Consider the following 26,781-nt stretch of genomic DNA (forward strand, 5'->3'; position numbering starts at 1 on the left):
TGTGCTTGCGATAGATACAGACATGACAGTCACAAGAAAACCTCTATCCTTATTTATGGTTATTACATTTTTGGCTACTTTTGCCACAATTCATGTGCATGGACAGAATTCTTCGCCCGAGCGCGATCCATTACAGTTCCGAGATTCACTCGTTCAACGCAATTCAGAGCTATATAATTCTTCACCTGGTAAACCAAGGCCACTAGTATATGACATGACATCTTATGGTGCAGACCCAACCGGGGTATCGGACAGTACAAACGCACTTCTTAAAGCAATATCGGACGCACTTAAGGGTCCAAGCAATGGATTTTTGTCAAAGGGAATTGTTAATCTTGGTGGTGCACAGATTAATCTTCAAGGTGGGAATTACTTGATCAGCCGTCCGTTACAATTTCCGGTAGCCGGAAGAGGTAATCTACTGGTAAGTTTTTTTTAATACAAACGAGATCGTCATTAAAAGTGAAATTTCTCCATTTTATGATGCATCGCAGCTTCGCGCAGTTATATGATATTAAAAAATATTTTTTAATAACTAATATAATCTTGGAAAAATTGTAACTGATTTTAACAATCTACTGAAAATATATTTACTAATCTTTCAAGGTTTAATTTAATTAAATGTAATTAAATTCTTTTCCACCCTCTTCAATGGCAGGCGTGACTTATGAGTTATGACTAAGCCAAAATCAAACAAATCGACCTTTAGTTTTCGATTCTATATAGCATGCTGTTTACCTAAATATAACTGCCTTAGTGAATGTATCCAAACATATTCATCGTTCTTGATTCAATATGATGATCTGTTGACAGATACATGGAGGAACATTAAAGGCATCAAGCAATTTCCCGGCCGACGGCTATTTGATCGATATATCACCTTCGTCGAACATTGGATCATCATCGGCATTTAATTACGAGTTCATAACACTAAGAGACTTGTTGTTGGACTCGAATTACCGGGGTGGAGGCATTCAAGTTTTGAACTCACTTAGAATTAGTATTGACAATTGCTACATTACCCATTTTACGACGAATGGTATCATAGTCCGAGGTGGTCACGAAACGTATATTCGAAGCTCGTATCTTGGCCAACATATTACAGCTGGAGGAGATCGCGACGAAAAAAGCTTTTCAGGCACGGGAATAAACTTGATGGGCAATGACAATTCTGTCACAGACGTCGTAATTTTTTCAGCGGCCACTGGAATTATGGTTTCGGGTCAAGCCAACACACTTTCTGGCGTGCATTGTTACAATAAGGCGACTGGATTTGGCGGTACTGGAATTTACTTAAAATTGCCGGGGTTAACACAAACTCGCATAGTAAATTCCTACCTAGACTTTACTGGTATTGTAGCAGAAGATCCGGTCCAACTCCACATATCAAGTAGCTTTTTCCTAGGCGATGCATACATTCTTTTGAAGTCTATAAATGGTGTGATGAACGGAGTAAACATCGTGGACAACATGTTTGCTGGATCTAATAAAGGAATTGATATTGTCCAGTTGGATCAACAGAAGGGGGCATTCAAAGAGGTCGATCAAGTCATTATAGATCGTAACAATGTGAGGGGAATGAAGCTGAAGGCGACCGTAGCAAGACAGAGTGTGCAAGGAAATGGTAAATCATGGATTGCGGACTTGAATTCAGTTCTCCTATTTCCTAACCGTATCAAAAGAGTACAATACACATTCATTACAACGGGGAATTCCTTTCCTAACCATGCTCTTCGAAACCTATCGAGTAACAAAGTGGTGATTCAATCAAACTTGGCCGTTCCGGCAACTATTTTCATCACGGCGGATCAAGGAAATTCATTATGAAGCTATCTAACTAACTAATCAAACACATATACTTTGATTTTTCCAAAAGTTGAATTTTAGATTATTGATTTTACTTCCCGTCAAATGGAATTAATTAATTCCAGTCTTCAGTGTAAGGTGGGGATTGGAGAAAAGTCGAGTTAATACAAGAAATTTTTTCATCTACGTGCCTTGGAAATTAGACTATTACTATAGATATGTGTTGAGCTTTTGATTTGAATTGTGACCATAACCAAAAAGTGTATCCTATTGCATTGACGTAGTAACGAGTATGGATGGCAAAATAACTGGATTCTTAATCGGGTATTCATAAGGTCGGGATTGGGACAAAATCTGTAGTCATGAGACGAAATACACGGTCTTGGCTTGGCTCGACTCCGCTTCCCTGTGAGCATAAATTGGGAAAGGGACAAGAATTATAATTCCGAGCTTGTAGGGGATGGGGAGGGTCGTAACGTCCCCGTCCTGTCCCCTCCTTACGAATGAGGTGGATTGTATGAGTAGTTGGTCAATGTTGGCAGCTGCATGCTATTAATTTGGTCAATATAATGTGGTTATTTAGCTTTTAAAGTCACCGTACACGTGGTTACAAAATATGTAGTTGGTAATTCTAACCAACTAGAAGCAAAATTAGCCAAATGCAATAACTTGAGAATGATGTCTAATGTTAGTTTATTCTTTTGAATACATTAAGCTTTCTAAAGTGTATCTCTAATAAACTCTTTATATTTCTCTTTCTCTTTAATTTCTATGAGGTAACGCAATGTTTTAGTTGTAATTGATATTCCAATTACAAGAAAAAAAAAAATAGAGCAATGACAGTAGATTAAAAAATGAAAAAGAAAGTATACAATTGATAGTAATTTGGCTTCACTTGTTAAGCAATCTACAATACAAAGTTAAACGCGTTCAAGTTAAATAATATTTCAACGAGTACTATTAAATGATTTTAGTAGTGCTATGCACCAGTTAATATGGTATTAGAACCCATGGTATATAGTTGATTAAAATAAAAAGTTATAATTTTTAATCAATTGTAGATGTAGGTTAATGGCACGTAGTTGCTTAACACTAATGCAAATAAATAACATTTTTCTCTATTTTGTCAATTGGACAAATTTGGTGAGATGTAGCAATTGTCTCTAATCTTTATAGGATTTTGCTATATGTATATCAGGATTTACATAAGAGATTATATAATATTCATAGGACAATTTACCATTGGTCTGTTAAAACATAGTCAACTTTTTTATTCATTCTTTCCGTTCCACATCATTTTCGGTAATCGTTTATGTATTATTTTTATGTATAAGTAGCAAAATTCATCTTTTATATTTTGACATTGAATTCTCAACCTTTTATAAATTAGCGGGCAACTTCTTAATAACAAATTCAATCCAAATTCTCTATTATGGAATGTGGGAAAAGGATTTTACTACTTGTACGTAAGAATGACACATAAGCGGTTATCGAAAATAATGTAGTCAACTTTTTCATTCATTCTTTCCACTCCACATCATTTTCGGTAATTGTATATGTACCATTTTTATGTACAAGTAGCAAAATTCATCTTTAGATTTTGACATTAGTATTCTCAACCTTTTATAAATTAGTGGGCAACTTTCAAATAACGATTTCAGTCCAAATTCTCTATTATGGAATGTAGGAAAATGATTTTATTACTTGTACGTAAAAATGGCACATAAGCGGCTATTGAAAATGATGTAGAGGGAAAAAATGGATGAAAAAGTTGACTGTGTTCTAAACTGACAAATGATAGAGTGCAATGTGAACATTATGTAATTCCTTATGTAAACTTTGATGTATTTGTAGTAAGATCCGTAAGAAAAACCATCAATCTACACCGAATTTCACCCGCAAATTCCATGCCTCCACTGTTCCTGGTAGGATTTTGCTTATATAATCCATATTTGTGTGTGTTAAAACTTGTGGTTCCATTTTAAAAGGTCAATATTATTAAGAGGAGTAGTCCAAGACCTTCTAAGTGGTCTATATTTTCATCTTTAATTGATGTGTGATTTTATCCTTTAACATGTCCCTGTAAGATGATGACTTGTTTTAAGCAGACCAATCTTAATATTCGTATGTTCATTTATTGAGTCTTAATCGGATAGAATGGCTTGTTGGAGTTTAATGAGTTCTGACATCATGTTAAGACTTGAAATTCCATCTTAAAAGATTAATTTTAATCAATGTGTGATTTTATCCCTTAACATATCCCCGTAATATGGTGGCTCGTTTTGAGTAGACCAATCTTAAAATCAATATGCTCATTTATTGAGTCTTAATTAAATCGAATAGCTTGTTATAGCTTAATAGGCTCTGATATCATATTAAAACTTGATGTTTCATCTTAAAAAATTAACCTTATTAAGAGGAGTAGTCCAATACCTTATAGGTTGATCTATATTTTCATCTTTAATCGATATGAGATTTTATCCCCATGTTCAAATTATACTTCACCTTCTGTTGTAGGTTGGCCGATTATGATGGAAGCCGCGGATGGGCAGACAAAGTCTTGTGGGTTGAAGAAGACGATAGTAAGTTGTTTCTTTCTTTCATTTTGGTATTTTATGCATCGACTCTTTTGTTGATGGGTATTGTAGATGGAGGATAAGGAGAATCAGGCAATTGCTGTTTTCCAGGCTTTGCAAGGGAGGTTTTATTCGTCTCGGTCTATTATTGTGGATTTTTCTCTCGTGATTGGTTTTTATGAGGCTATGTGCAGGCATTATGAAGAGGATAATTGTAAGCGTCGTAGGTAATATAATTTTATGCATGTGAAAATGATTGGAAGGCAGATGTTGTTTGGGAGCATAGTTATTGAACCCGACCCGACTCTTGACCTGGTCAAGGCATCGGGTCTTGAGTTGCTGGTCGAACCGATGTGTTAGTGGTTAAACCGGTGGGTCAATACTTAATAATTATAAAATATTTTTTAAAGTATAAAGTTTTTCTTTTAGATAAAACAAAAAAAAAAATTATCTATTATTAATTATTTATATACTTATATATTATTTTGTTAAATATTCAATTCATGTAAATCAAAATAGTTACTATAATTTTTTAAAATTTTTTTTAACAAACTATAAATGATTTACATATATATAATTATTGCAAATACACAACAATAAACGCTTGATCTATAGTGGTTAGTTGATACTCATTTAACTTAGATGTCTGAGGATCAAGTCCTTTTGAGAACAAAAAATTTATGGACAAGTTTTTAAATCTTAGTCAAACCAGTCAACCGACCGAGTTAATATAAAAATCGCCAGTTAACTCGATCAACTCGACGAGTCAGCTCGATTTTTACCGAGTCAGTTCCATATTTATAAAAATATTCTACCCGACCCGATCAGGGGCCTAAGTTACGGGTTTTCAAGGGAAGCAGAAGCCACAGCATGAGTTTGTCCATCTTTCAACTCTGCTTGCCGACGACGGTGCTGAGGTTGGGTGACAGTGTTGGTGACTGATTTTTCGAGGGTGGGGGGGGTTTGTGAAGGAGACAACCTTTTTTTCTCTATCTTTCTTGGTTTTTTTGATTGTTTATCTCATATGATAATTATAAAATCATCATTTTATTCCTTTCAATTTGGTCAAATCTACTTTTCTTAGTCAATTAAGTTTTCATCCATATGAATTTTAGTTGCTAATTTTTCAAATGTTTGGAACCTTCGATACAAATTAAAGATCAGGATAAAGTCTATTAACAATCCAAATATTTGGAACCGATACTACAAATTTCCCCCTTTTTTCTTTGGCTCTTAAGATTGTAATTTGCACATTTCTTTCTTAATAATCTTGCAACGGTTTGTCGTTTATCCAATGAACGTAGGCAATTTATTCACCTAGAGGGGGTGGGTGGGTGGGGGGGGAGGGGTGGTTTTTTTTTTTTGGGGGGGGGGGGGTGGGGTTTGTGAAGGAGACAACCTTTTTTTCCCTTATTTTCTTTGATTTTTTTTTTCTCTATTTTTCTTGGTTTTTTTGATTGTTCATCTAATATGGTAATTATAAAAATCATCATTTTATTCCTTTCAATTTGATCAAATCTACTTTTCTTAGTCAACTAAGTTTTCATCCATATGAATTTTAGTTGCTAATTTTTCAAATGTTTGGAACCTTCGATACAAATTAAAGATCAGGATAAAGTCTATTAACAATCCAAATATTTGGAACCGATACTACAAATTTCCCCCTTTTTTCTTTGGCTCTTAAGATTGTAATTTGCACATTTCTTTCTTAATAATCTTGCAACGGTTTGTCGTTTATCCAATGAACGTAGGCAATTTATTCACCTAGACATATTCTAGTAAGGTAGTGGAAGAATTGTACAATGACTATCAAATTGTACCAGAAGAGTCAAATGGAATTTTCTCCAATATTTGCTCAAAATTAGGTGGGATTTAAGACTCCTGTGCTATGGAAACTGGACCTCCTCATTGAGAAGATAATCCGCCTACTTCTCCATCTATCCATTCCGCTATTTCCGCATTTAACATTCCACTCTAGAAAAAGTGGCAATTGATATTTATTGCCCTATATTCTGAGCTAAAATACCACCAATATAAGTAGTCAACTTCCCAACAATCACTCAAAGAGGAAGTACACTGCTCTTTCCTTTTAAAATTTATGTTATTGGCAAAAATAGTACGTTTTTACTAAATTTTCTGGCCTAGCTTCTTTGGCTACCACAAAAGGGCACGCCAGGCAGTACATAATTTTTTTAATATGAACCCATTTATTTTTAGAGTGTTGAAGCCCTCCAAAATACACACAAACATGTGGGCCTGATTTTTTTGGCAATATTTAATTTACATGTATCCCACCTTTCATGTGAGCATATGTATCACTTCTGTACAAATAATTTTTTCCTTATTTTGAAAATAAATCACATAACTAAAGCTATTTTTAACATAAGTCGTTCCACTTATGCAGACTTTTCTAATTAAAAGCTTCAAACAAACAAAATAAGTGAACAATTTGATTCCTTGCAAATAGGAAATTTGGACGAGTACGGAAACTCAGGATGAGCGTTTTAATGCTTAAGGTATTAGATAACCTTTTTCAGGCACAAAAAAGAAAGTCAAATTTAATTTTTTTCATGTATTTGGAAAATTTACTTATTTCAAGACTAACACAAAAAGAATTGCTCATTTCGAAAACAGGGATAGTTTGAAAATTTTGCTTGAGCAGATATTCCAAAAGGGGTGATGACAGAAAACAGAGAGCCTTCTTGAACCAAGATTGCTTCAATATACTTGTCCCTTTTCTTGCCTTGTTTCCATTATTGGAATTCTACTAATAATAAACTAGTACGATAGGTTGATGGTACTTCACATCAACTCAATCTGACCAAGATAAACATTTTAATTTGTAGAACACATAAAATAGTTTTGGCAACTCCAATACAGGAGGGACCTAATGTTACCTTTAATCACTCGTTGACCAGTAAGAGTTTATCTCTCTCTTTCATTTACGAAATTTATCCCCGAAACGATAATTCGAGAAGAAAAAAGGAACTAAACTCCACGCCCTGCAAAACATTCTACTAAATCAAGAATAAGCACTCACCATTGAGCCAACCGTATCAAAACATACAACTTGAATTTAACTTGGTGTAAAGCATAGTTGATTACAGAGTTTACACACTCAGAAAAATTCTAAATGAAGCGTGCCAACAAGTGTTGGGCAATGTCCAACAAAATTAAAAAAGCCCTTCTCTACTTAGCTACAAGACTCCACTCCATCCTCCTCGAGGGACTTATCAGACGCTTAGTTAGTGCTTACACTGAATCAAGAAGGCACAATGATCTTCACGAATAAGACAACAAATATGACTGGCACATATGTTATGTCTGCTACCAAGAGTGTATATGAATATGCAGAGAAAAAAACTGGACCTTCTAGGTCAAACGATTGTGTGGGAGAGAACCAGAACTGGCATAAGAGGCAACTTATACGTCTGATAGGACTCTAAAGTGCAATGTTTATAGCAGCTTCTGTTACTCGTCAACCTCATTCTTAGTCGTGCCACTTTGTTGTTGAGGAGGACCAGAGGTTTTCGGATACCCACCAAAATCTTTCTTTCTAGGCTTTGCGAGTTCAACATATAGTACCCTGCCATCAAAGTACTAACAGGAGAAAGAAATATTGAAAAAAGTAGAGTTCTTGAACTCAAAATCAATATGCAATGAATACTTTACAGAAAACAGAAATACGCATATAAAACCTCGTGATCCATGCTTTCTAGAGCTAGCATCGCATCTTCTTGTGAAGCATATTGAATAAAAGCAAATCCTTTTGACTTCTTTGTAGCTTCATCCTTCACAAGTTTAACTGCCAGTGGAAGTATGGAAGACACCATAAATAAACTCAAAGCAGATTTCAATTTTATCAAAGTAGAGAATAGAGACGGATAATAGATATTCAATGAAGTATCAAATGTACCTTCAGCTATCTGCCCAAATTTCGAAAATTCCTTCTGCAATCTACTTTCACTAGTGGACAATGGTACATCTGGGTGAAATGTACGACAATTAAAGAGCCAAACCTTAAAATTAAGCACAAAGAGACTTTTCTTTATTTTAACTTCTTAAATAAGTTAAATTAGATAGTGTTTGGCCAAACTCACCCTCTTTTGAATTTTTCAGGATTGCATTTAATAACATTGCAAGTTTAATTGCTCCACTACTTAAATTATATATATTATATTGAATATTTTAGCTATTGACATGCAGCAGACATATATTAATTGAAAAATGAGGGAAATTATAAATGAGTGTTGAAAAATGTAAAATGAAGAACAAAAATAAAGAGTTTGTTGGAGAATTTAAAGATACTCTTTAAAAATAAAGAGTCCATTGGAGATGCTCTTATACATTTAGTAATTGATTAATACAAGTATCTGAAGAGCATATTATTTTTAATATATGAAATTTATTTTGCTAATGTACAAAAGAACAATCACCAATGCATCAATGAGTTTGAGACAGCAGGTGAAAGTGGAGGGGTCAGAATAAATGAAGATCTTAGAAAATCTGCCTCATAGAATGCTAATTGTATCAATGAAGTTCTCGATAAGGGATTTTTACTAAATAGAATATTTACAAAACCTAGTGTTGTCTAATTATAATTTCCCTCAGAATTCCTTTATATTTTTTTTATTTCAGCACTGAATTATATTATATACTAATTATATAGATACCCCTGAATCTCCAATAATTTTATACTAGGCACTATTAAGGAATTTAACTGTAAATTTGTTCAACTCAATTATTGGAAATTTTTCAGAAGTTCACCATGATAAGAGTATTTCTTGTAAAATAATTTAAGCTGGATTTTCTTATCACGACCTGAAGCAAAGAAAATATCAACTTACACAAGATTGTAATATATTTCAATTTGAATTGCCAAGTTCATACAATCCAGAAAATGTTCAGTCAACAAGGTATGCCATTGTATAATAAGCACAAAGTATGCTTAAAAGCCTCACATTTTGTGACACTCGTTTAAGTACCAATTTTTATGAGACGTCTTAGGGATAATGATGTCATCAAAGGTACAGAAATTTCAGGCCACAGTATCTGTGGCAGCCTGGAGCTGTATCTGGCACTTTACATCAAAGGTACTAATAAAATTTGCCTTTCAGCTAGAGCTCTGTTTCTGATTGCAAACAAACACAAAGAGAATATGGCATTTTCTACATTGGAATCTGTCAAGTGAAAAAAAGGCTGTATATAGATTAGGAAAATAATTTGTTTTTTGAAATCCCTTAATTGAAGGGATTCAATTATCTGTCTATCCCTTAATCATAGTGATTTGGAGAATATTCTTTCCATATTTTAGGCTGATTTAGTTTCCTATTTTTCCTCTTGTAAATTACGATATATTGCTGTGTTATTAATGAAAAGTAACAATTTTCCTTCCCACATTTTTGTTTCATGGTATCAGAGCCATCGGCTCCTCTGGGATTTTTTCAGGCAGCCTTCATTGCTGCGGATTTAAGCTCTTTTTTTGGGTTCTTTTCTGGCATATTTTAGCCAGTATTTTGCTTTAATAGCCTTCCTTAAAATCTGATCAGCCAGCCTTAATCACCATGTCAACCTCCAAAATCACCTGCAACCCTAACCCATCAGGAATCCAATTCTGTTCAGAAAATTGGAGAGTAACAGAACATTCGGGCCTCCTACAGATTCAATGGGAAAAACTACCTCAAATGGTCTCAATTTGTCCGAACGTATCTCAAAGGCAAATGAAGACTTAATCATCTTCTTGGAAAAGGACCTGCAAAGGATAAACCAGAATTTAAAGCATTGGATGAAGAGGATTCCATGATAATGTCCTGGCTGTGGGACTCTATGGATCCCATGATTAGCGACACATGCATGTTTTTGGCTACCACAAAGGAGATACGGGACTTCATCCACTGCACATATTCAAAGGCTAATGATGCTGTCCAGGTGTATGATATAAAGGTTAAGACCCCAGCCACAAAACAAGGAGACAAATTGTAAATTGGAATGAAAGAATATATGATTTTTACAATACTTTCTCGCATCTAATTACAATCTTAGAGCCTCAATATATAGCATAGGAAGAGGGACCAACAAGGTAACTTCCTATACATGGAAAAGAGAAAAATTACCTAATCTAAATAAGGTTATACAATCATACACAATCAATTCCTAATTATCCCATAATCTCGGAATATCTACACTCTCCCTCAAGTTGGATCGTAAATGTTGATCACATTCAACTTGCAAACAAAGTCCTCAAAATTCAGTCGTGGCAATCCTTTGATGAAGATATTTGCGATTTGTTTTCCTGTAGGCACATTGGTCATGCATACGGTTCCTTCTTCAACCTTTTCTTTGATAAAGTGTCTATCCACTTCCACATGTTTGGTTCTATCATAGCTGCTTTGTTGTAGAGTTTTATGGGAAATTTTACAATCATCTGTAATTCTTCCAATAACTTTTTTATCCACAATCCTTCGCATATTCCTTGTGCGACAGCTCTAAACTCGGCTTCAACACTACTTCTGGCTACCACATTTTGGTTCTTACTTCTCCAAGTTACCAAATTTCCCCATACAAAGGTACAATAGCCTGTAGTTGATCTTCTATCTTCTATTGAACCAGCCCAATTTGCATCAGTAAAGATTTCTACTTCTTTTCTTTCATTTTTCTTAAAGAAAAGTCCTTTTCCAGTTGTACCTTTAAGATATCTGAGAATTTTGTATACTGCTTCTAAATGGACTTTCTTTGGAGAGTGCATATGTTGGCCAACCACGCTAACTGCAAATGCAATATCAGGTCTAGTGTGTCAAAGATAGATCAGTTTGCCAACTAATCGCTGATATCTATCCTTTTCAACTGATTCTCCTATATTTTCTTCCTTTCTTCTTGTCTCTATTGGTGTGTCACTTGGTTTGCAGCCAAGCATGCCAGTTTTCGTTAGAAGGTCAAGAATGTACTTTCGTTGTGAAACACTGATGCCTGTCTTTGATCTGGCAACCTCCATACCTAAAAAGTATTTCATCTGTCCCAAGTCTTTTACTTTGAACTCCGTGGCTAGGCTCTTCTTAAGCCTTTCTATTTCCACTATATTATCTCCAGTCAGTATGATGTCATCAACGTAAACAAGTAAACTTGTTTTCATCCCTATTTCAGATAATTGGTAGAACATTGTATGGTCTGACTGCCCTTGTTGATATCCTTAACCTCTCAATACTTTAGCAAATCTGTCGAACCATGTTCTTGGTGATTATTTAGACCGTACAAGGATTTTTTAAGTCTACATATCTTATTTTCTTCCTTGCTTTTCATAGAAGCCTGGGGTAATGTAATAAAAACCTCTTCTTCTAATTCTCCATTGAAGAAGGCATTCTTGATGTCTAGCTGTTGGAGGGGCCAATTCAAATTTGCTGCTAAGTACAAGATAACTCGGATTGTATTCAATTTTGCTACAGGGGCGAATGTTTATGCGTAATTAATGTCGTAGGTCTGTGTATATCCTTTTGCAACAAGATGAGCTTTGTACCGTTTTATTGTCCCATCATATTTGTACTTCACATTAAAGACACATTTGCACCCGACGGGTCTTTTCTCCCTTGGTAAATTTACCATATCCCAAGTTTTTTTTTTTCAGTGCTCACATTTCTTTCAAAACTGCTTCTTTCCATTTGGAAGTAGCCATGGCCTCCTGAATATTCTTTGAAATTTCTGTATTATCAAGATTATAAGAGAAAGTGCGAAATCCTGCAGATAGAGTGTTATATGAAACAAATTTTGAGATAGGGTGGAGAGTACATGACCGAGGTTGTTTTCTGAGAGCAATAGGTAGATCACTTTCTGGAGCTATCATCGGTTCAGACTCTTTTGATGCTTCAGATGAGAGGTTCTCCTTATACATTGATTTCGACTTTTTTGAGTAAACTAATCTCCCCTTGCCAACTTGATTTTCAGCATCTCCCCCTGAGTTTAAGTTTACATTTGTAGATGGCACGTTAGGACCAGGAAGAGTGATTGATTCGGTGTTTATGATAGGTTCACTAGGGGAAAGATTAAAGTTGAAGAATCGATCTTGATGTGAGAACCGATCTTCACTCAAAATCTCCCCCTAAAGAGAGGGCTTTTTATAATAAGGGGTTCTTTCGAAAAATGTAACATCGATGCTAACAAATACTTATTTTGTGGATGGATCATAGCATTTGTAGCCCTTTTGGGTAGATGAATATCCAATGAGCACGCATTTAAGTGCACGAGGATCGAGTTTACTTCTGTGATGAGGATGTATGTGAACGAAAGCAGTACAACCGAATATTCGGAGTGGTAAGCTTGAATCAAGTAGGGAATTGGGGAAGAATTCCTGAAATACTTGGAGTGGTGATTTGAAGGAGAGAGTGCGACTGAGCATTCTATTGATGAGATAGGCCAAGGTTAAAATGGCATCTCCCCAAAAGAACTTTGGCATATTTGTGGTGAACATTAAGGCACGAGCCATCTCAAGGAGGTGTTTATTTTTTCGCTCAGTAATGTCATTTTGATGTGGAGTATCGACACAGGAACTTTGATGAATTATTCCTTGTTTTTGGAGATACTCTTTCAATGTGGTATTGAAATATTCTGTACCATTGTCAGTACACAATATTTGAATTTGTGTCTGAAATTGTGTTTGAATCATTGAATGAAAATTTATGAATACGGATCGAACATCTGATTTTTCTTTTAGGAGATAGGCTCAACATATTCTAGTGGGATCATCTATAAATGTTACGAACCATTTTTTGTGCGTTCGATTCAGAATTCGTGAAGGACCACATAACTCACTATGAATTAAGGTGAATGGTTTCGAAAATTTGTATGTAGATTTTGGAAAGGAGGTACGATGATGTTTGGCCAGTTCACAATGTTCACATTAGATATCAAGTGTCTTTTTATTAGAAAACATGGAAGGAAATACATGACGTAATTACTGAAATTGGGATGACCCATTCTAAAATGCCATAACAAAAGTTCACTATCTCTAGAAACAAAAGCAGAATCACAATTTGCAATTTGATTATGTTTACTCACGTCTGCTTCCTCAAAGTAGAAAAGTCCCTCACATTTTTTAGCACTGCCAATCGTCTTCCCCGATGATAGGTCCTGAAAAAAGTAATAAGACGGGATAAATTTAGCTGAGCAATTGGAATTTTTTGCTAATTGACCAACTAACAATAAGTTACAAGATAGGTTTGGAACGAGGAGAACGGACTCCAATGCTATAAAATTAGATATTCGAATACTCCCTTTTCCTGCTACAGGTGAGAGTGAGCCGTCTGCGATTTTAACCTTGATATTGCCAGCAGAAGTGGAATATTTGGACAAAAGGTGGAAGGAGCTCGTCATATGATCGGACGCACCTGAGTTAATAATCCAAGGAACTATAGATTAAGTAGTTGTATGTGATGCTTTCGAAGGATTACCTTTGTGAGCTAGTGAACTTGACAAACCTGATGATTGGAAACTCAAAAACATTTTATATAGTTGCTCCAATTGTTCAGGATTGAATGCACCGCTCTGAGTAGAGTTACTCTTTCCTTCGATAGGATCAACAACCGCTTGGTAACCCCGATTTCTGTTATTTTGTCTTGGTTTCCAGTCAGCTGGTTTTCCATGTAGTTACCAACATGTATCTACTTTATGCCTAGGTTTACAACAATGATCACACCAAGAACGTCCCCTCTATTGTTTTGGGCCGAACCCATTAGTGGGTGTTCCTTTGGAAATTAGGCCCAATTCGATAGATCCAAGTCCTTTAGCTCCATTTAATGCTGGCCCTCCAGGTAATTAGGCTGAACCAAACCCTTTAGTTAATTGGGTCGACCCACTAAGTCCACGTTCCTTTGATAATAACGCAAACCCAGTTTCCTCTTCAAGCCCGGTGTCTTTACCTTCTCAGAGCATCACTACTCACCGATTTTCGCCTCAGCGAACCTCAGCGAAAGCTTTGCGAAGTGACAGTAAGGGTCACCGGCCAAGGACTCCTCCTCTCACATAATCTAATTCTCTATTAAGCCTGGCCAGGAACTCGTATACCCTTTCGTTTTCAACATTCTTCCGGTATCGTACACTGTCGGCCGGACCGTCCCATTCTTCGTCAACATTCTGATCGAGTTCCTACCAGAGTGAAGACATCTCCAGGTAGTAGACTGTCACGTCTCTCTTCCTTTGCTTCGTCTACCAGAATTTCGTTTTGATCTTAAAGATTTGTGAAGAATTTTCAGCGTTTGAATACATGTCGCGAACGACGTCCCACACATCCTTTGCTGTCGGTAGAAACAAGTAAGTCTTTCCAATCGGAGGTTTTATGGAATTAACTAGCCACGCAGTCACCATTCAGTTTTTCGACCTTCATTTTTGTAAAAGTCTGACGTCGATTGAGGCGGGCTTTTTCTTTTCTCCGGTAAGGTAACCTAGCTTTCCTTTTCCATCGAAGATGAGTTTTATTGATTGAGCCCATTCTCAACAATTTTTTCCATTCAACTTTTCGACTGTAAGTTGAAAGGAGGAATTGTTGAGTCCACCGAAGCCCAAGGTGGAAAGGGGTTCAATTTCACTGTTTTGTGACTGTGAGGTTGTTGACTCCATGCTGTTGGCGGTGTTTTCTTCCATTGACTGCTTGGTTAGGTAGGGACAGACCCCAGCTCTGATACCATGTAAATTGGAATGAAAGAATATATGATTTTTACAATACTTTCTCGCATCTAATTACAATCTTAGAGCCTCAATATATAGCATAGGAAGAGGGACCAACAAGGTAACTTCCTATAAATAGAAAAGAGAAAAATTACCTAATCTAAATAAGGTTATACAATCATACACAATCAATTCCTAATTATCCCATAATCTCGGAATATCTACACAAATCTTTCACAGAGTATGCAAACATATTGCAAAATCTGTGGCAAGAACTTGATCATTACCGAGTTTTTGAAATGAAATGTCCTGAGGATGCTGTCACCTTGAAGAGCTTCATTGAAAAAGATTGAGTTTATGATTTTTTGGCAGGATTGAATCTTGAATTTGATCAGGCTAGAGTTCAAATCCTTGGAAAGTCGGACACACCAACTCTAGAAGAAACTATCTCATTAATTCGAGCAGAAGAAAGTCAGAGAAGTGTTATGCTTGAACCACACACCACGAATGGGTCAACCCCGGTGGCAAACCATCAGGGGAAAAGAAGGAATGATCTGCTCAAATACCCGGGTAGAGGAAAACAGTGGAATGAAAACAACCTATTGCAATAAACCGAGACACGAAAAGGATAAATGTTGGAAATTAAATGGTAAACCTCCAAGCCGAGAATGGGGGAACCATGAGAGGCAGCAGAGACCTCAGGCGCACATGGTGGAGCAGCCCAAAACAGAGGAAAACCTCAAAGCAGGAGGATTTAACAGTGAAGAAATTGAACGACTAAGAAGCTTATTGGAGTTTCTTGAAAAGCCTTTTGGACCTGCTCTTTGGCCCTTTCAGGTAACCTTTCAATTTCTTTTTGCAACAATGCCTCAAACAAGTGTTATGACAATTCTTGGATCATTAACTGAGGTGCCACAGACCATATGACCCCCACTCCTCAATTCTTTCATAACTATACCCCATGTCCAAGTAATAGAAAAATTATAGTTGCCAATGGCTCTCTACCTATTGTTGCAGGGTTTGGAGATATACATATCACACCTAACCTTGTTCTCAAACATGTCCTTCATGTACCAAAACTGTCAACCAGCTTTGTGTCCATTCAAAAGCTTACTCAAGATCTTAAGTGTTATGCTGTGATTTCTCCTTCTTATTATGTTTTTTAGGATCAAGGAACGAGGAGGAGGATTGGACTTGCTAAGGAAAGGAGTCGCCTCTCTCACCTTGAAACACTTCAAAAAGAAACGAGTTATTTGTCTTTGCCTTCATCTATTCTAAGTTTCGAAAATAAAGATACCAATTGGTTGTATCACTTACGTCTAGGTCATCCATCATTTAAAGTTCTAAAAATCATGTTTCCTCAGTTGTTCCAAGGATTAGATATCTCCGAGTTTCATTTATGACATTTGTGAATTGTCAAAACACACTCATATATCTTTTCTTATTAGCAATAAAAGAAGTTCTCGTCCTTTTCATTTGATTCATAGTGATTTATGGGGTCCTTCAACTATAGCTAATGTCTCTGGGGCTCGTTGGTTCATAACCTTAATTGATGATTGTACTCAAGTTACATGGCTCTTCCTCCTTAAACAAAAATTTGATGTCAGCACTGTTATACCTACATTCCACTCAATGATTCAAAATCAATTCAGGGTAAAAATAAAAAGATTTCGGACATACAATGCTCGAGACTACTTCAACCAGACTCTTATCGCATTACTTTCAAACACGTTATTATCCATGATTCTTCAGGTGTCAACACAGCCCAAAAAAATGGGGTGGCCGAAAAGAAAAATAGGCATTCACTCAATACTACCCAAGCTTTACTCTTTCAAGGAAATGTTCTTAAATCCTACTAGGGAGAGGCTGTTCTTACTACCATGTACGTCATATATAGGCTTCCTTCAACGGTGTTAGATAGCAAAAGCCCCATGGAGGTACTTAATAGATTTTATCCCCATTTTCAAACCTCTAATGGACCCACCCCTAGAGTATTTGGGTGCGCTGCCTTTGTTCATGTCCACAACCAACATAGAGGCAAACTAGACCCTCGAGCCATCAAATGTGTCTTCCTTGGTTACTCATCTACTCAAAAGGGGTATAACTGTTACAATCCCTCATCTAGAAAATTTTACATTTCGGCAGATGTCACCTTTCCTGAAAAAACACCGTTCTTTTCCAAGTCCTCCCTTCAAGGGGAGATATGAATGATGGAAGGGAGTACTTTTGAGTCCTTCGAACCAATTAAACATCTTGACTTACCTCAAGTCTCAGATGCTCTAGTCCGTGTCGAAACCGAACAAACTACATACGAGTCACCCAATCCTGTCACTAAACTCAAGTCTCCTCCTATCCGAGCCAGTGTCAATCATGATCTTCCAAGTATTACTCAGGTGTATTCAAGGAGAAAGGCCATTCCAGAACGGACACAAGTCCAAGAATCTAACTCAGACTTTGACAATGAGATCACGGTAAGACCTGACCTACCTTTACATACACACACACAAAATGTTGAAACATCTATTGATTCCATAGATGACCTGGATCTCCCTGTTGCTGTTAGAAAAGGTATAAGGGAATTCACTAAATGACCACTCTATCCCCTATCTCACTATGTTTCACTTAAAAACCTATCACCAGTCCACAAAAGGTTCATTGTGAGTTTAAACACCATTGTTATTCCTACTGTTTCTGAGGCATTGTCAAAAAGGGAATGGAGAGACACTATGAAAGAGGAAATGAATGCATTAGAAAGGAATAGAACATGGGAGACTGTTGATAAATCGAAAGGAAAAAACATTGTTGATTGCAAATGGATTTTCACATTGAAATACAAAGCTGATGGTTCCCCTGAAAGATATAAGGAACGATTGGTGGCTAAAGGGTACACTCAGACATATGAGATTGATTATCAGAAGACTTTTGCACCAGTTGCAAAAATGTCACTATAACTGGAAACTCGTTCAGTATGATGTTAAGAATACATTTCTTCATGGTGATCTTGATGAAGAAATCTTCATGAACATTCCACCGGAACTTGAGGGGGACACAGTTAGCAAGGTATGCAAGCTTAGGAAGGCTCTTATGGGTTAAAACAATCTCCTAGAGCATGGTTTGGAAGATTTGCGAGAGTTATGAAGGACTCAGGATATAAACAAAGTCAAGGTGACCACACTTTATTCATCAAGCATTTGTCTACAGGGGAAGTAAGTGCACTTTTAGTCTATGTGGACGAAATTATAGTGACTGGAAATGATGAAAGAAAAAAACACAAATTGAAGCAAAGACTAGAAAAAGAATTTGAAATAAGGAATTGGGAAAATTAAAGTACTTTGTTGGCATTGAAGTGGCATACTCTAGACAAGGAATCTTCATATCTCAACAAAAGTATGTTACTGATTTGTTGACAGAAATCGGGAAGATTGGGTGTAAACCAGTGTCTACACCAATGGATCCAAATCATAAATTGGGAGAAGCTAAAATGGAACCAGCTATTGATAAACGAATGTACCAAAGGTTGGTTGGTAGACTAATATACATTGCTCACACTCGGCCAGATATAGCCTATTCCGTGAGCGTGATCAGTTAATTCATGCATGATCCTAGGGAATCTCATCTTCAAGCAGCATATAGAGTACAACATTACTTAAAAGGCAGCCCGGGGAAAGGAATTTTGTTCAAAAGGAACAATAATCTAACTTTGGAAGCTTATACCGACACCGACTATGCAAGTTCCCTAGTAGATAGGAGATCAACTACAGGGTATTATACTCTTCTTGGAGGTAATCTAGTAACATGGAGAAGCAAGAAACAGAATGTGGTGCCAAGATCATCTGCAGAGTCAAAATTCAGGGCTATTGCTCAAGGATTGTGCGATCTACTTTAGCTAAAGATCATCCTAGATGATTTGAAAATCAAATTGGATGGTCCTATGAAGCTCTATTGTGATAACAAGTCAGCTATCAATATCACTCATAATCCTATACAACACGATAGGACAAAGCATATTGAAATTGATAGGCACTTTATTAAAGAAAAATTGGAGGAAGGATTGGTGTGTATGTCCTATGTTCATTCAGGACGACAATTAGCCGATGTTCTAACGAAAGGGCTTAACAGTTCAAGTTTTCATGATCTTGTATTCAAGATAGGAATGGAAGACATCTATTCCTCAGCTTGAGGGGGAGTGTCAAGCGAGAAAAAGGCTGTAAATAGATTAGGAAAATAATTTGTTTTTTGAAATCCCTTAATTGAAGGGATTCAAATATCTGTCTATCCCTTAATCATAGTGATTTCATAGTGATTTGGAGAACATTCTTTCCAGATTTTAGGCTGATTCAGTTTCCTATTTTTCCTCTTGTAAATTACTATATATTGCTATGTATTATTAATGAAAAGTAACAATTTTTCTTCCCACATTTTTGTTTCAGAATCATTTGGAACGATAAAACATGCAGAAAAAAGGCGAATACAATTACTAATAATAGGATCTTTCCCGAAAAACTTATTTTAAGGTAAAGCAATATAATTTTTTGAGCAGTAACTCTATCTCACCTCTTGGTACCCGCTGATGGCCGTATCACATGAACACGACGTCATCGGGGTTAAACTCAGGAAGTGAATTGTGTGGGTCTATTAGGTTTGATCAGTGTCCTCTTTGATCTTAATGCAATAGCAGTTCAAGCAACTCTCCAACAATCAATTAGATACTCCAATGCCAGAGCATTATAATTTACAATCTACATTGGCACTACCACAAGTATGTGACAAACAAGATTTTATCACTTTGTGTATTGAGCATTTAAATGAAACAACTGATTCAGTAATATAAGTTTTATCGGTCCTATCACACTATCAAAAGATCGATGGTCCACCTGACGAACCCTACAGCTGTGAAGAACTTCATTTTCTAGGTTAGAAATTTATCTTTCAAGTTGAAGAGCATATTTAAAATACTATTCCACAACCTAGTGCTAAACACTAATATCCTTAAGAAGGTATCCAGTACATAGGCATTATTCTTGAATAAAAAATAAAAAAAAATCCTAAAAATAAAATAATCCTATATTCTTAATGCCACAAAAGGGGGACAATCAGGAACAGTTTTTTTCTATTTAATTTATTTGCTCATCTCTTCGCTATGAAATTCACAGATTGCTTCATAAGGAAATCATAATTACATAGTGGGAACGTAATTAATCAAAACTAACAAGAAAATGACATATATTATTTCAAAGAAAGGCAAATTTAAATAAGATTACATTGAAAAATAAATTAAATTGTAGAAAATGAAAAATATGTTGAGATAAGTGAAAAAACTTACTTTTGACGATAATTTTGCTAGCGAGAGGGTAATCAGAATAGGAAGCACGCAACTTTAAGAAATTGGGAGGCCTGCGATTTGCATTAGATGATGATCCACAAGAAGAGTACGGGATTGGAGTTGAAGAGGAATAGAAACCAACGCTTTTAGCCATTGCAACTCAAGTCTCACTCTCTCCAAGCCCTTCTCCAATGTAAAACTTCGACGGTAGAGTAAATTTCACTGCGGTCACTGAACATTTAGTAAAATCTCAACTTGGTCACTGCATTTTACAAGGTAGTCCCTTAACATTAATTTATATAAATTAGGTAATCTTATTGTTTAGAGCATCTCCAAGAGACGATTTATTTTTAAAGACCATATTCTACAATTTAAAAAATATTTATAAATATAAAGAGTAAATTTTTTTAAGTACTTCAATGTACTCTTTAAAATTTTTTATGTACTCCAATAAATTCTTTATTTTTAAAGAGTATATTTTACAATTCAAAAAATATTTATAAATATAAAGAGTAAATTTTTTTTAGTACTCTAGCATGCTCTTTAAAGTTTTTTAATATTCCAACATGATTTTTATATTTAACACTTACTTTTACTACTCCCAAAAAATATTTAATATTTTTCTCTTTTTTTTATTTTCATTAACTTCCCTCCAAATTATATATTATTTTTCTTCATTGAAAATTATAAAGGTCAAACTCACTCTCTAAATTGAAATTTTAATTTAAAAAGTCTGTTGGAATATAATTTTAAGGGTCAACTCTTTAAAATAGAAAGTCTCTTATATTTAATGTAAGAATGAAAATGAAAAATATAATCGTTATAGACTCCACATAAAAGATGAAAATTCAAATATGGTGACTTGATATGATAGATAACGATTATATTTTTTTATTTCAATGGTCAAATAATGGGAAACAAATAGGGGCTTAAAGAGTCTTTTAGATACTATGAATACTCTTATAATTGTTGCTGTGTCATTATGATTAATAGTAATATCTCGAAAACTTAATTCGTCACTAACAATTAAGCATTAGGTGGAATGTCAAGGTGTTCTCATTAATTAACGACACGTACACACCTAATTCAAGAATGGATTATCATAAATAGGTAATCAAATGTATAAAGGGATTGTTTGGATGTGTGTGTCTTTTGAAATGAATCTTAATACGTGTTTTTATATGGTTATATTGTGGCATGCTAAAACCTAGCCCTTCTCAAATGTGGCTTGTTGACCCCAGAATATGCTGTCAACAGATATTACACGTGGACGGTCTAGAAATAATAGCAAAAGAGGGTGTGGGAGTGACTCAAAGGCACGGGACGAGAACGTTCAAAATCCGACGATATGTTTGCATAACGATTGTACAATAATTACCAATCGATCTTTGTAGAATGCGAGTATGAATTCATGTATGTTGCAAGAGAGTAAAATGTAAAGAATGTTGTATTCGTTCTTGTGTTGTATCTTGCATTACCCTTGTGAGAGACGCATGGGAGAGTATTTATAGTATTACAACTTAGATCGTAGCCCCTGGTTGGGAGTACACGTGGCCTCATCTTATAAGTCTACATTTCAAATTATAGGTATCATATCTGACATCGTAGCCTACTACACATTTATTAATTGGCGGCTCCGCCACTACATTGACAAGACAAGACACTTGTATGCTATGATGGGTGTCCCATCAATCAATCAGGAAGGATCATTGTGTAAGATCAGATCTCTGGGGAAGAGTGCTGCTTAGAGCCTTAGGACCTCGGAGTGATGGGCCTCAGAGTGAAGGGCCTCGGCTAGAACACTACTTCGGCATATTCACTTGGGCCACGTCATTGGCGTTGTAATAGTATGCTAATCTACTCATGTTGGCCTGGGGCCTCAGATAGATGCCACGTGGTTCGACAGAAGTGGGCCAGCCAAGTACAAGTGTGTCAATACGTAACAATAGTCCCCCAAGTCCAAGTATAATCATTTATGTAATGCGTGAACTTTTATTGTGGTGAAGCATGTGGGGTGAAAATTGAAAGAAATTTTTGAAGTTGAAAGAATTTTTTGCACCTTAACTAATAGTCCTCCAAATTCAAGTATAGATATTTATATCATTGTTGGAGTTGGAAGTGGTGGCGTTGCTGTTATTGAAAAAGGTGACGAAGAAGCCGAAGCGATGGGTGATCGAACATGTCGAGGCTGGTGAGGATGTGGCTGAATTGCGAAGAAGTAAAAGTAGCCGAGGCAGTGAGTGGATCGAACCTGTCGAGACTTGTGAGGATGTGGCTGAATTGTGAAGAAGCAGAAGAAGCCGGGGCAATGAGTGGATCGAACCTGTCGAGACTTGTGAAGATGTGGCTGAATTGTGAAGAAGCAGAAGAAGCCGAGGCGGTGAGTGGGTCGAACCTGCCGAGGCTTGTGAGGAGTTATGATTGTCTTCGATGCTTGTTGTGCCAATGATTTGATGTTTCGCGCACGTTACCAAGATAAGGCAATCGAGCCGTTTCAACTTTCAAGGCACGTACGACTGCTGCATTAAATGTGCAATGATGGCTGCAACTGGGGCTTCTAGAAAAAGACGCACTTGGAGAGGTGCATGAGGAGCACATTTGAATCTGATGCGTAGATTTCAAAAACGATTTGAATTCTACGCCTCAGATTTAGCCTTGAATTGAAGGGGTAAGATTTATGAGGCTCCAATCCAAGGGCTGGGATTCGTCCTCGCTTCATATAAAAGGGCAAAGACTCCCATTTGAAACCCTTCTTTGTCTTTTGATCTCTGCAATTTTCTTCTGACATTTAGAGTTTTTCGGCGTTTAAATCTGCTTCGATTCCATTTTTCGGCTTCCCTTGGTTTCTTTAATCGTTCAGTGTAGGTATTTCTTGCGAGAATCATTTATTTTGCAATCTTTGTCGATTTTCTAAACTTTTTGATATGGAGTCCACTTCGAGTAAAGAATTGGTGACCATAGTTAGGTTAGGTGAGGGGGCTGTTTTGAGTGGTGATTCTGAGGTGGAGTATTATGCCATGGTCGAGGAGCCTATAGATTATGAGAAAGAATGAGGGGCTGCTGGGATAGCATCAAACATGACCTTGAAGAAGTTGGAGAAAATTAGAGAGAAATATTGTGTCCCTCATTATGTGGAGATGTTAGTTCCCGAGGTCCACGAAAGGGCTTATTTTTCGAGGCCTGAATATGTGGTTGTAAGTAAATACCTATTCAAAGCAGGTATGCATATTCCTCTGCACTCCTTCTTTATGGCTATGCTTAGGATTTTTATGTTATCACCGACCCAAGTTCTGTCGAATGGGTAGAGCCAGCTAGTGGGGTCATACTTCTTGTGGAAAGAAGTGTCGTTAGGGAAGGATATGCTTCTACACGTCTTTTAGACCCTTTTTCAACCTCGCGTCTTAGGTAAAGACGAGTCGAAGGGGTAGTATTTTATCACACCCTGGGGAGCTCACGCACCCTTTGTGGTGGGGCTTCGTTCTTCCATCAAAGGATGGAAGGAGTCGTGGTTCTGGGTTCGGGAAAAGTGGCAGCGGTTGAAGGGGACAAAACCGTGGCTTGCACAGTACCGACCCAATACTACTAAGCTCGTGAGTGCCCAAGTTTGAGATGTTTACATTTTGCTAAGTTTCTCAATTTGCTAACTGTTGCCATATATTTTGTAGGTTCTAGCACGAGGTTTGAGCTGAGCAAGGGGGAGTTCGAGATTATAGAGGACATACATAAGCAGCCGTTGAAGTTTCGCCACTTTGACCACCTCATTGACCGAAGTCGATACTTCGTAGATTTCGAACTGATGGCTTCTAAGGGTAAGAAATATGTCCACTTGATCAAATTTGTACTTGATTGATATTCACTGTTGACCTATTGCGTCTTCGCAGATAAGTTCAAGGAAATGGAGTATCCCGTCCCTGATATGGCTTAAATTCTGAGAGCCACCTCTATGGCCAGGGCGAGGCCTCTGAAGCCCAGCTTCGATGCGGCGAAGGAGGTCAGGAGTCAATTGGAGAGGCTGTCCAAGGATAGCAGCTCTAGGGGGTCCGGAGAAAAGGCCCCCAAAAGTCTAAGAAGGCGAAGGAGACTCGGGGCAAAGAAAAGGTCCCTGAGGACTCCCACAAGAAGAGGAGGCTGGTTTACGTCGCCAGCTCTTCCGGGAAGTTCAGGACATCAGTGTCCCGTTCAAGCAAGGATGCCCCTTCTTAGCCGAAGTGGCTAGACTCTGCCATGAAGGCAGTGAAAGTTGAAATGATGAGGAAAGCTGAGGCTAAGGAGGCCAAGGAGGAAGTTGCCAGGAGGGCAGCAGAGGAAGCCGAGGAGGAGGCGGCTAAATAGAGGCCAGCCAGGACTCAAGGAAAGTCTCCCAATTTTCTTGCGGGGCATGATGAGGTGCTGGTGTTGGCTTTGTTGGATGTGCTACCCGTTGAGGTCCGACTTTCGAGGCGCCACAGAAAGTTTTTACAAGTTATGGACCAACCAGTGGCAGATGCATGCCTCAAGCAACGATGTGGTGGACCTCACTAGGGCTTTGGTAAGCCAAAGTGGGAGGACTTAGGGCCTCGCACTTGAGTGCAGGGAGACGCTCGTCGACTTTCAGACGAGGAATAAGTCCTCCAGGGACAAGTTGGCCTCCACTGAGGAGAAACTAAAAAAAATAAGGGCTGAGGTGGAGGAAAAGAAGGCCTAAAAGATTGAAAATGAGGCCAAGTTGGAATCCACCTTGGCCCAAATTGAGGCTTTGAAGAACGAGGTGTACGAGTCTCAATGTGAGGTGGCCTCCCTCACTAAGAAAGTAGAGATATCTAATAATCACCAAAAGGTGATAGCTGAGGCCCTGGAGCAGGCTAATTTAGAGCTGACCGGGGCCAAGGATGCGTACAAATTTTTGAAAGGCCAAATAAAATGGCATGTCGACGAGCTGAAGAGGGCAATGGAGGAGGCCCAGGTGGCTAGGTATGAGGCAGTTAAGGATTACACTGCCAACTTCCACCTTACAGAGGAGTATCAGCGCTTCGGGTTGTATTGGAAGAACTTTGCCTATGCTAAGGTGATGGATAGGGTTGAGGAGCTTCTCCCAAACGTCAACCTATCATAACTGAGGTCGGAGTTTGTTCATGAAGTTCCTTAGACGCCTGCTGAGAAAGCAGTCGGTGATAAAACGATCGAGGATAACGAAGCAGACACTTCTGAAACTCAGGCTGCGAAGCACCTGTTGGCAAAGCACTACCACCATCCGCCTAAGTAACATAGTTTACTTTCAATTCATTATGATGTACTGGCCTCGGGCCCCCTCTTATAAAATCATATTCAATGTTAACGAAAGTCAATGTTTTGCAACATTATGTCTTTTCAATATTCATTGTCAATGAAAGTACATGGACCTTGGTAAATAATCAAGCATAAGTCTGAGTTAATAATCCGAACCTGACATCTTAACTTCCAGTACTTGTAATAATCAAGCTTAAGGATGAGTTAATAATCAAGCTATATAAATGATGACTTAACGGGTTGTACTTAGGTTCCATCACTTGAAATAAACCACGATGTCCAAGTTGAATGAAGTATTCAATGTAAACTTATAGGTTATTTGGCAGGAACTTTCCATTAAGTTCGAATAGAAAGCGTGAGCCTCGGAGTTTGGGCGAGGTGACCCCAGAGTTGGGAATCAGGACCTCTCCTTTAAGACTCCCACGCTTCTCTACATGGTGGATGGTGCAGCCATGTAGAGGTTTCTCCCTTTGGCGTTCAGCCTCGCCAAAGGTAGGCATGTAGAGTGAGCCTCGGAGTTTGGGCGAGGTGACCCCAGAGTTGGGAATCAAGACCTCTCCTCCGAGGTTCCCACACTTCTCTACATGGTGGATGGTGCAGCCATGTAGAGGCTTCTCCCTTTGGCGTTTAGCCTCGCCAAAGGTAGGCATATGGAATGAGCCTCGGAGTTCGGGTGAGGTGACCCTAGAGTTGGGAATCAGGACCTCTCCTTCGAGAGTCCTACGCTTCTCTACATGGTGGATGGTGCAACCATGTAGAGACTACTCTCTTTGGCGTTCAGCTTCGCTAAAGGTAGGCATGTGGAGTGAGCCTCGGAGTTCGGACGAGGTGATCCTAAAGTATGGAATCAGAACCTCTTCTCTGAGGCTCCCACGCTTCTCTACATGGTAGATGGTGCAGCCATGTAGTGGCTTCTCCCTTTGGTGGCATTCAGTCTCGCCAAAGGTAGGTATGTGGAGTGAGCCTCGCAGTTCGGACGATGTGACCCTAGAGTTGGGAATGTGGACCTCTCCTCCGAGGCTTCCACGTTTTGAGAGTCGTATATGAATTTTAATGACATTTTATTGAAGTTGAAAATCAGTTACATAAGCTGGGGAAGATCGTCCAGTGATGTAGTACATTCATTGGTAGTAAATTCTGAGATGCTCAATGTTCCATGGA

At 37.6% G+C, this 26,781-nt stretch overlaps 2 protein-coding genes across 3 annotated transcripts; one reads left to right on the forward strand and one right to left on the reverse strand.

Annotated features, from left to right (window-relative positions):
- The first annotated feature begins 17 nt into the window (after positions 1–17).
- LOC111407282 (polygalacturonase QRT3-like) lies at positions 18–1,988 on the forward strand. The gene is made up of 2 exons (XM_023036667.1): positions 18–424; positions 814–1,988. The coding sequence occupies exons 1-2, from the start codon at positions 23–25 to the stop codon at positions 1,825–1,827; spliced, it is 1,416 nt and encodes a 471-aa protein (XP_022892435.1). The 5' UTR covers positions 18–22; the 3' UTR covers positions 1,828–1,988.
- A 5,436-nt stretch (positions 1,989–7,424) lies between these two features.
- Positions 7,425–20,581, reverse strand: LOC111407283 (small RNA-binding protein 11, chloroplastic). 2 transcript variants are annotated; one of them, XM_023036669.1, is made up of 4 exons: positions 20,356–20,581; positions 8,299–8,367; positions 8,081–8,187; positions 7,425–7,982 (listed from the first exon to the last, which is right to left on the reverse strand). In XM_023036669.1, the coding sequence occupies exons 1-4, from the start codon at positions 20,507–20,509 to the stop codon at positions 7,854–7,856; spliced, it is 459 nt and encodes a 152-aa protein (XP_022892437.1). In that variant the 5' UTR covers positions 20,510–20,581; the 3' UTR covers positions 7,425–7,853. The 2 variants fall into 2 exon arrangements, with proteins under 2 accessions (XP_022892437.1, XP_022892438.1); XM_023036670.1 differs by lacking the exon at positions 8,299–8,367 and having other exon boundaries at positions 20,356–20,563.
- Between the last annotated feature and the right edge of the window lie 6,200 nt (positions 20,582–26,781).

Source organism: Olea europaea, chromosome 13, assembly GCF_002742605.1.
Source record: "Olea europaea var. sylvestris chromosome 13, O_europaea_v1, whole genome shotgun sequence".
Classification (NCBI taxonomy): Eukaryota; Viridiplantae; Streptophyta; class Magnoliopsida; order Lamiales; family Oleaceae; genus Olea; species Olea europaea.

What these genes read in the sequence shown, in the direction of transcription:
- LOC111407282 (XM_023036667.1), top strand. Translation starts at nt 23, where the DNA reads ATGACAGTCACAAGAAAACCTCTATCCTTATTTATGGTTATTACATTT. An exon ending in CCGGAAGAGGTAATCTACTG is followed by an intron (nt 425 to 813) that starts GTAAGTTTTTTT and finishes ATCTGTTGACAG; the next exon opens with ATACATGGAGGAACATTAAA.
- LOC111407283 (XM_023036669.1), bottom strand. Translation starts at nt 20,509, where the DNA reads ATGGCTAAAAGCGTTGGTTTCTATTCCTCTTCAACTCCAATCCCGTAC. An exon ending in TAGCAAAATTATCGTCAAAA is followed by an intron (nt 8,368 to 20,355) that starts GTAAGTTTTTTC and finishes CATTTCACCCAG; the next exon opens with ATGTACCATTGTCCACTAGT. An exon ending in TAGAAAGCATGGATCACGAG is followed by an intron (nt 7,983 to 8,080) that starts GTTTTATATGCG and finishes TTCTCCTGTTAG; the next exon opens with TACTTTGATGGCAGGGTACT.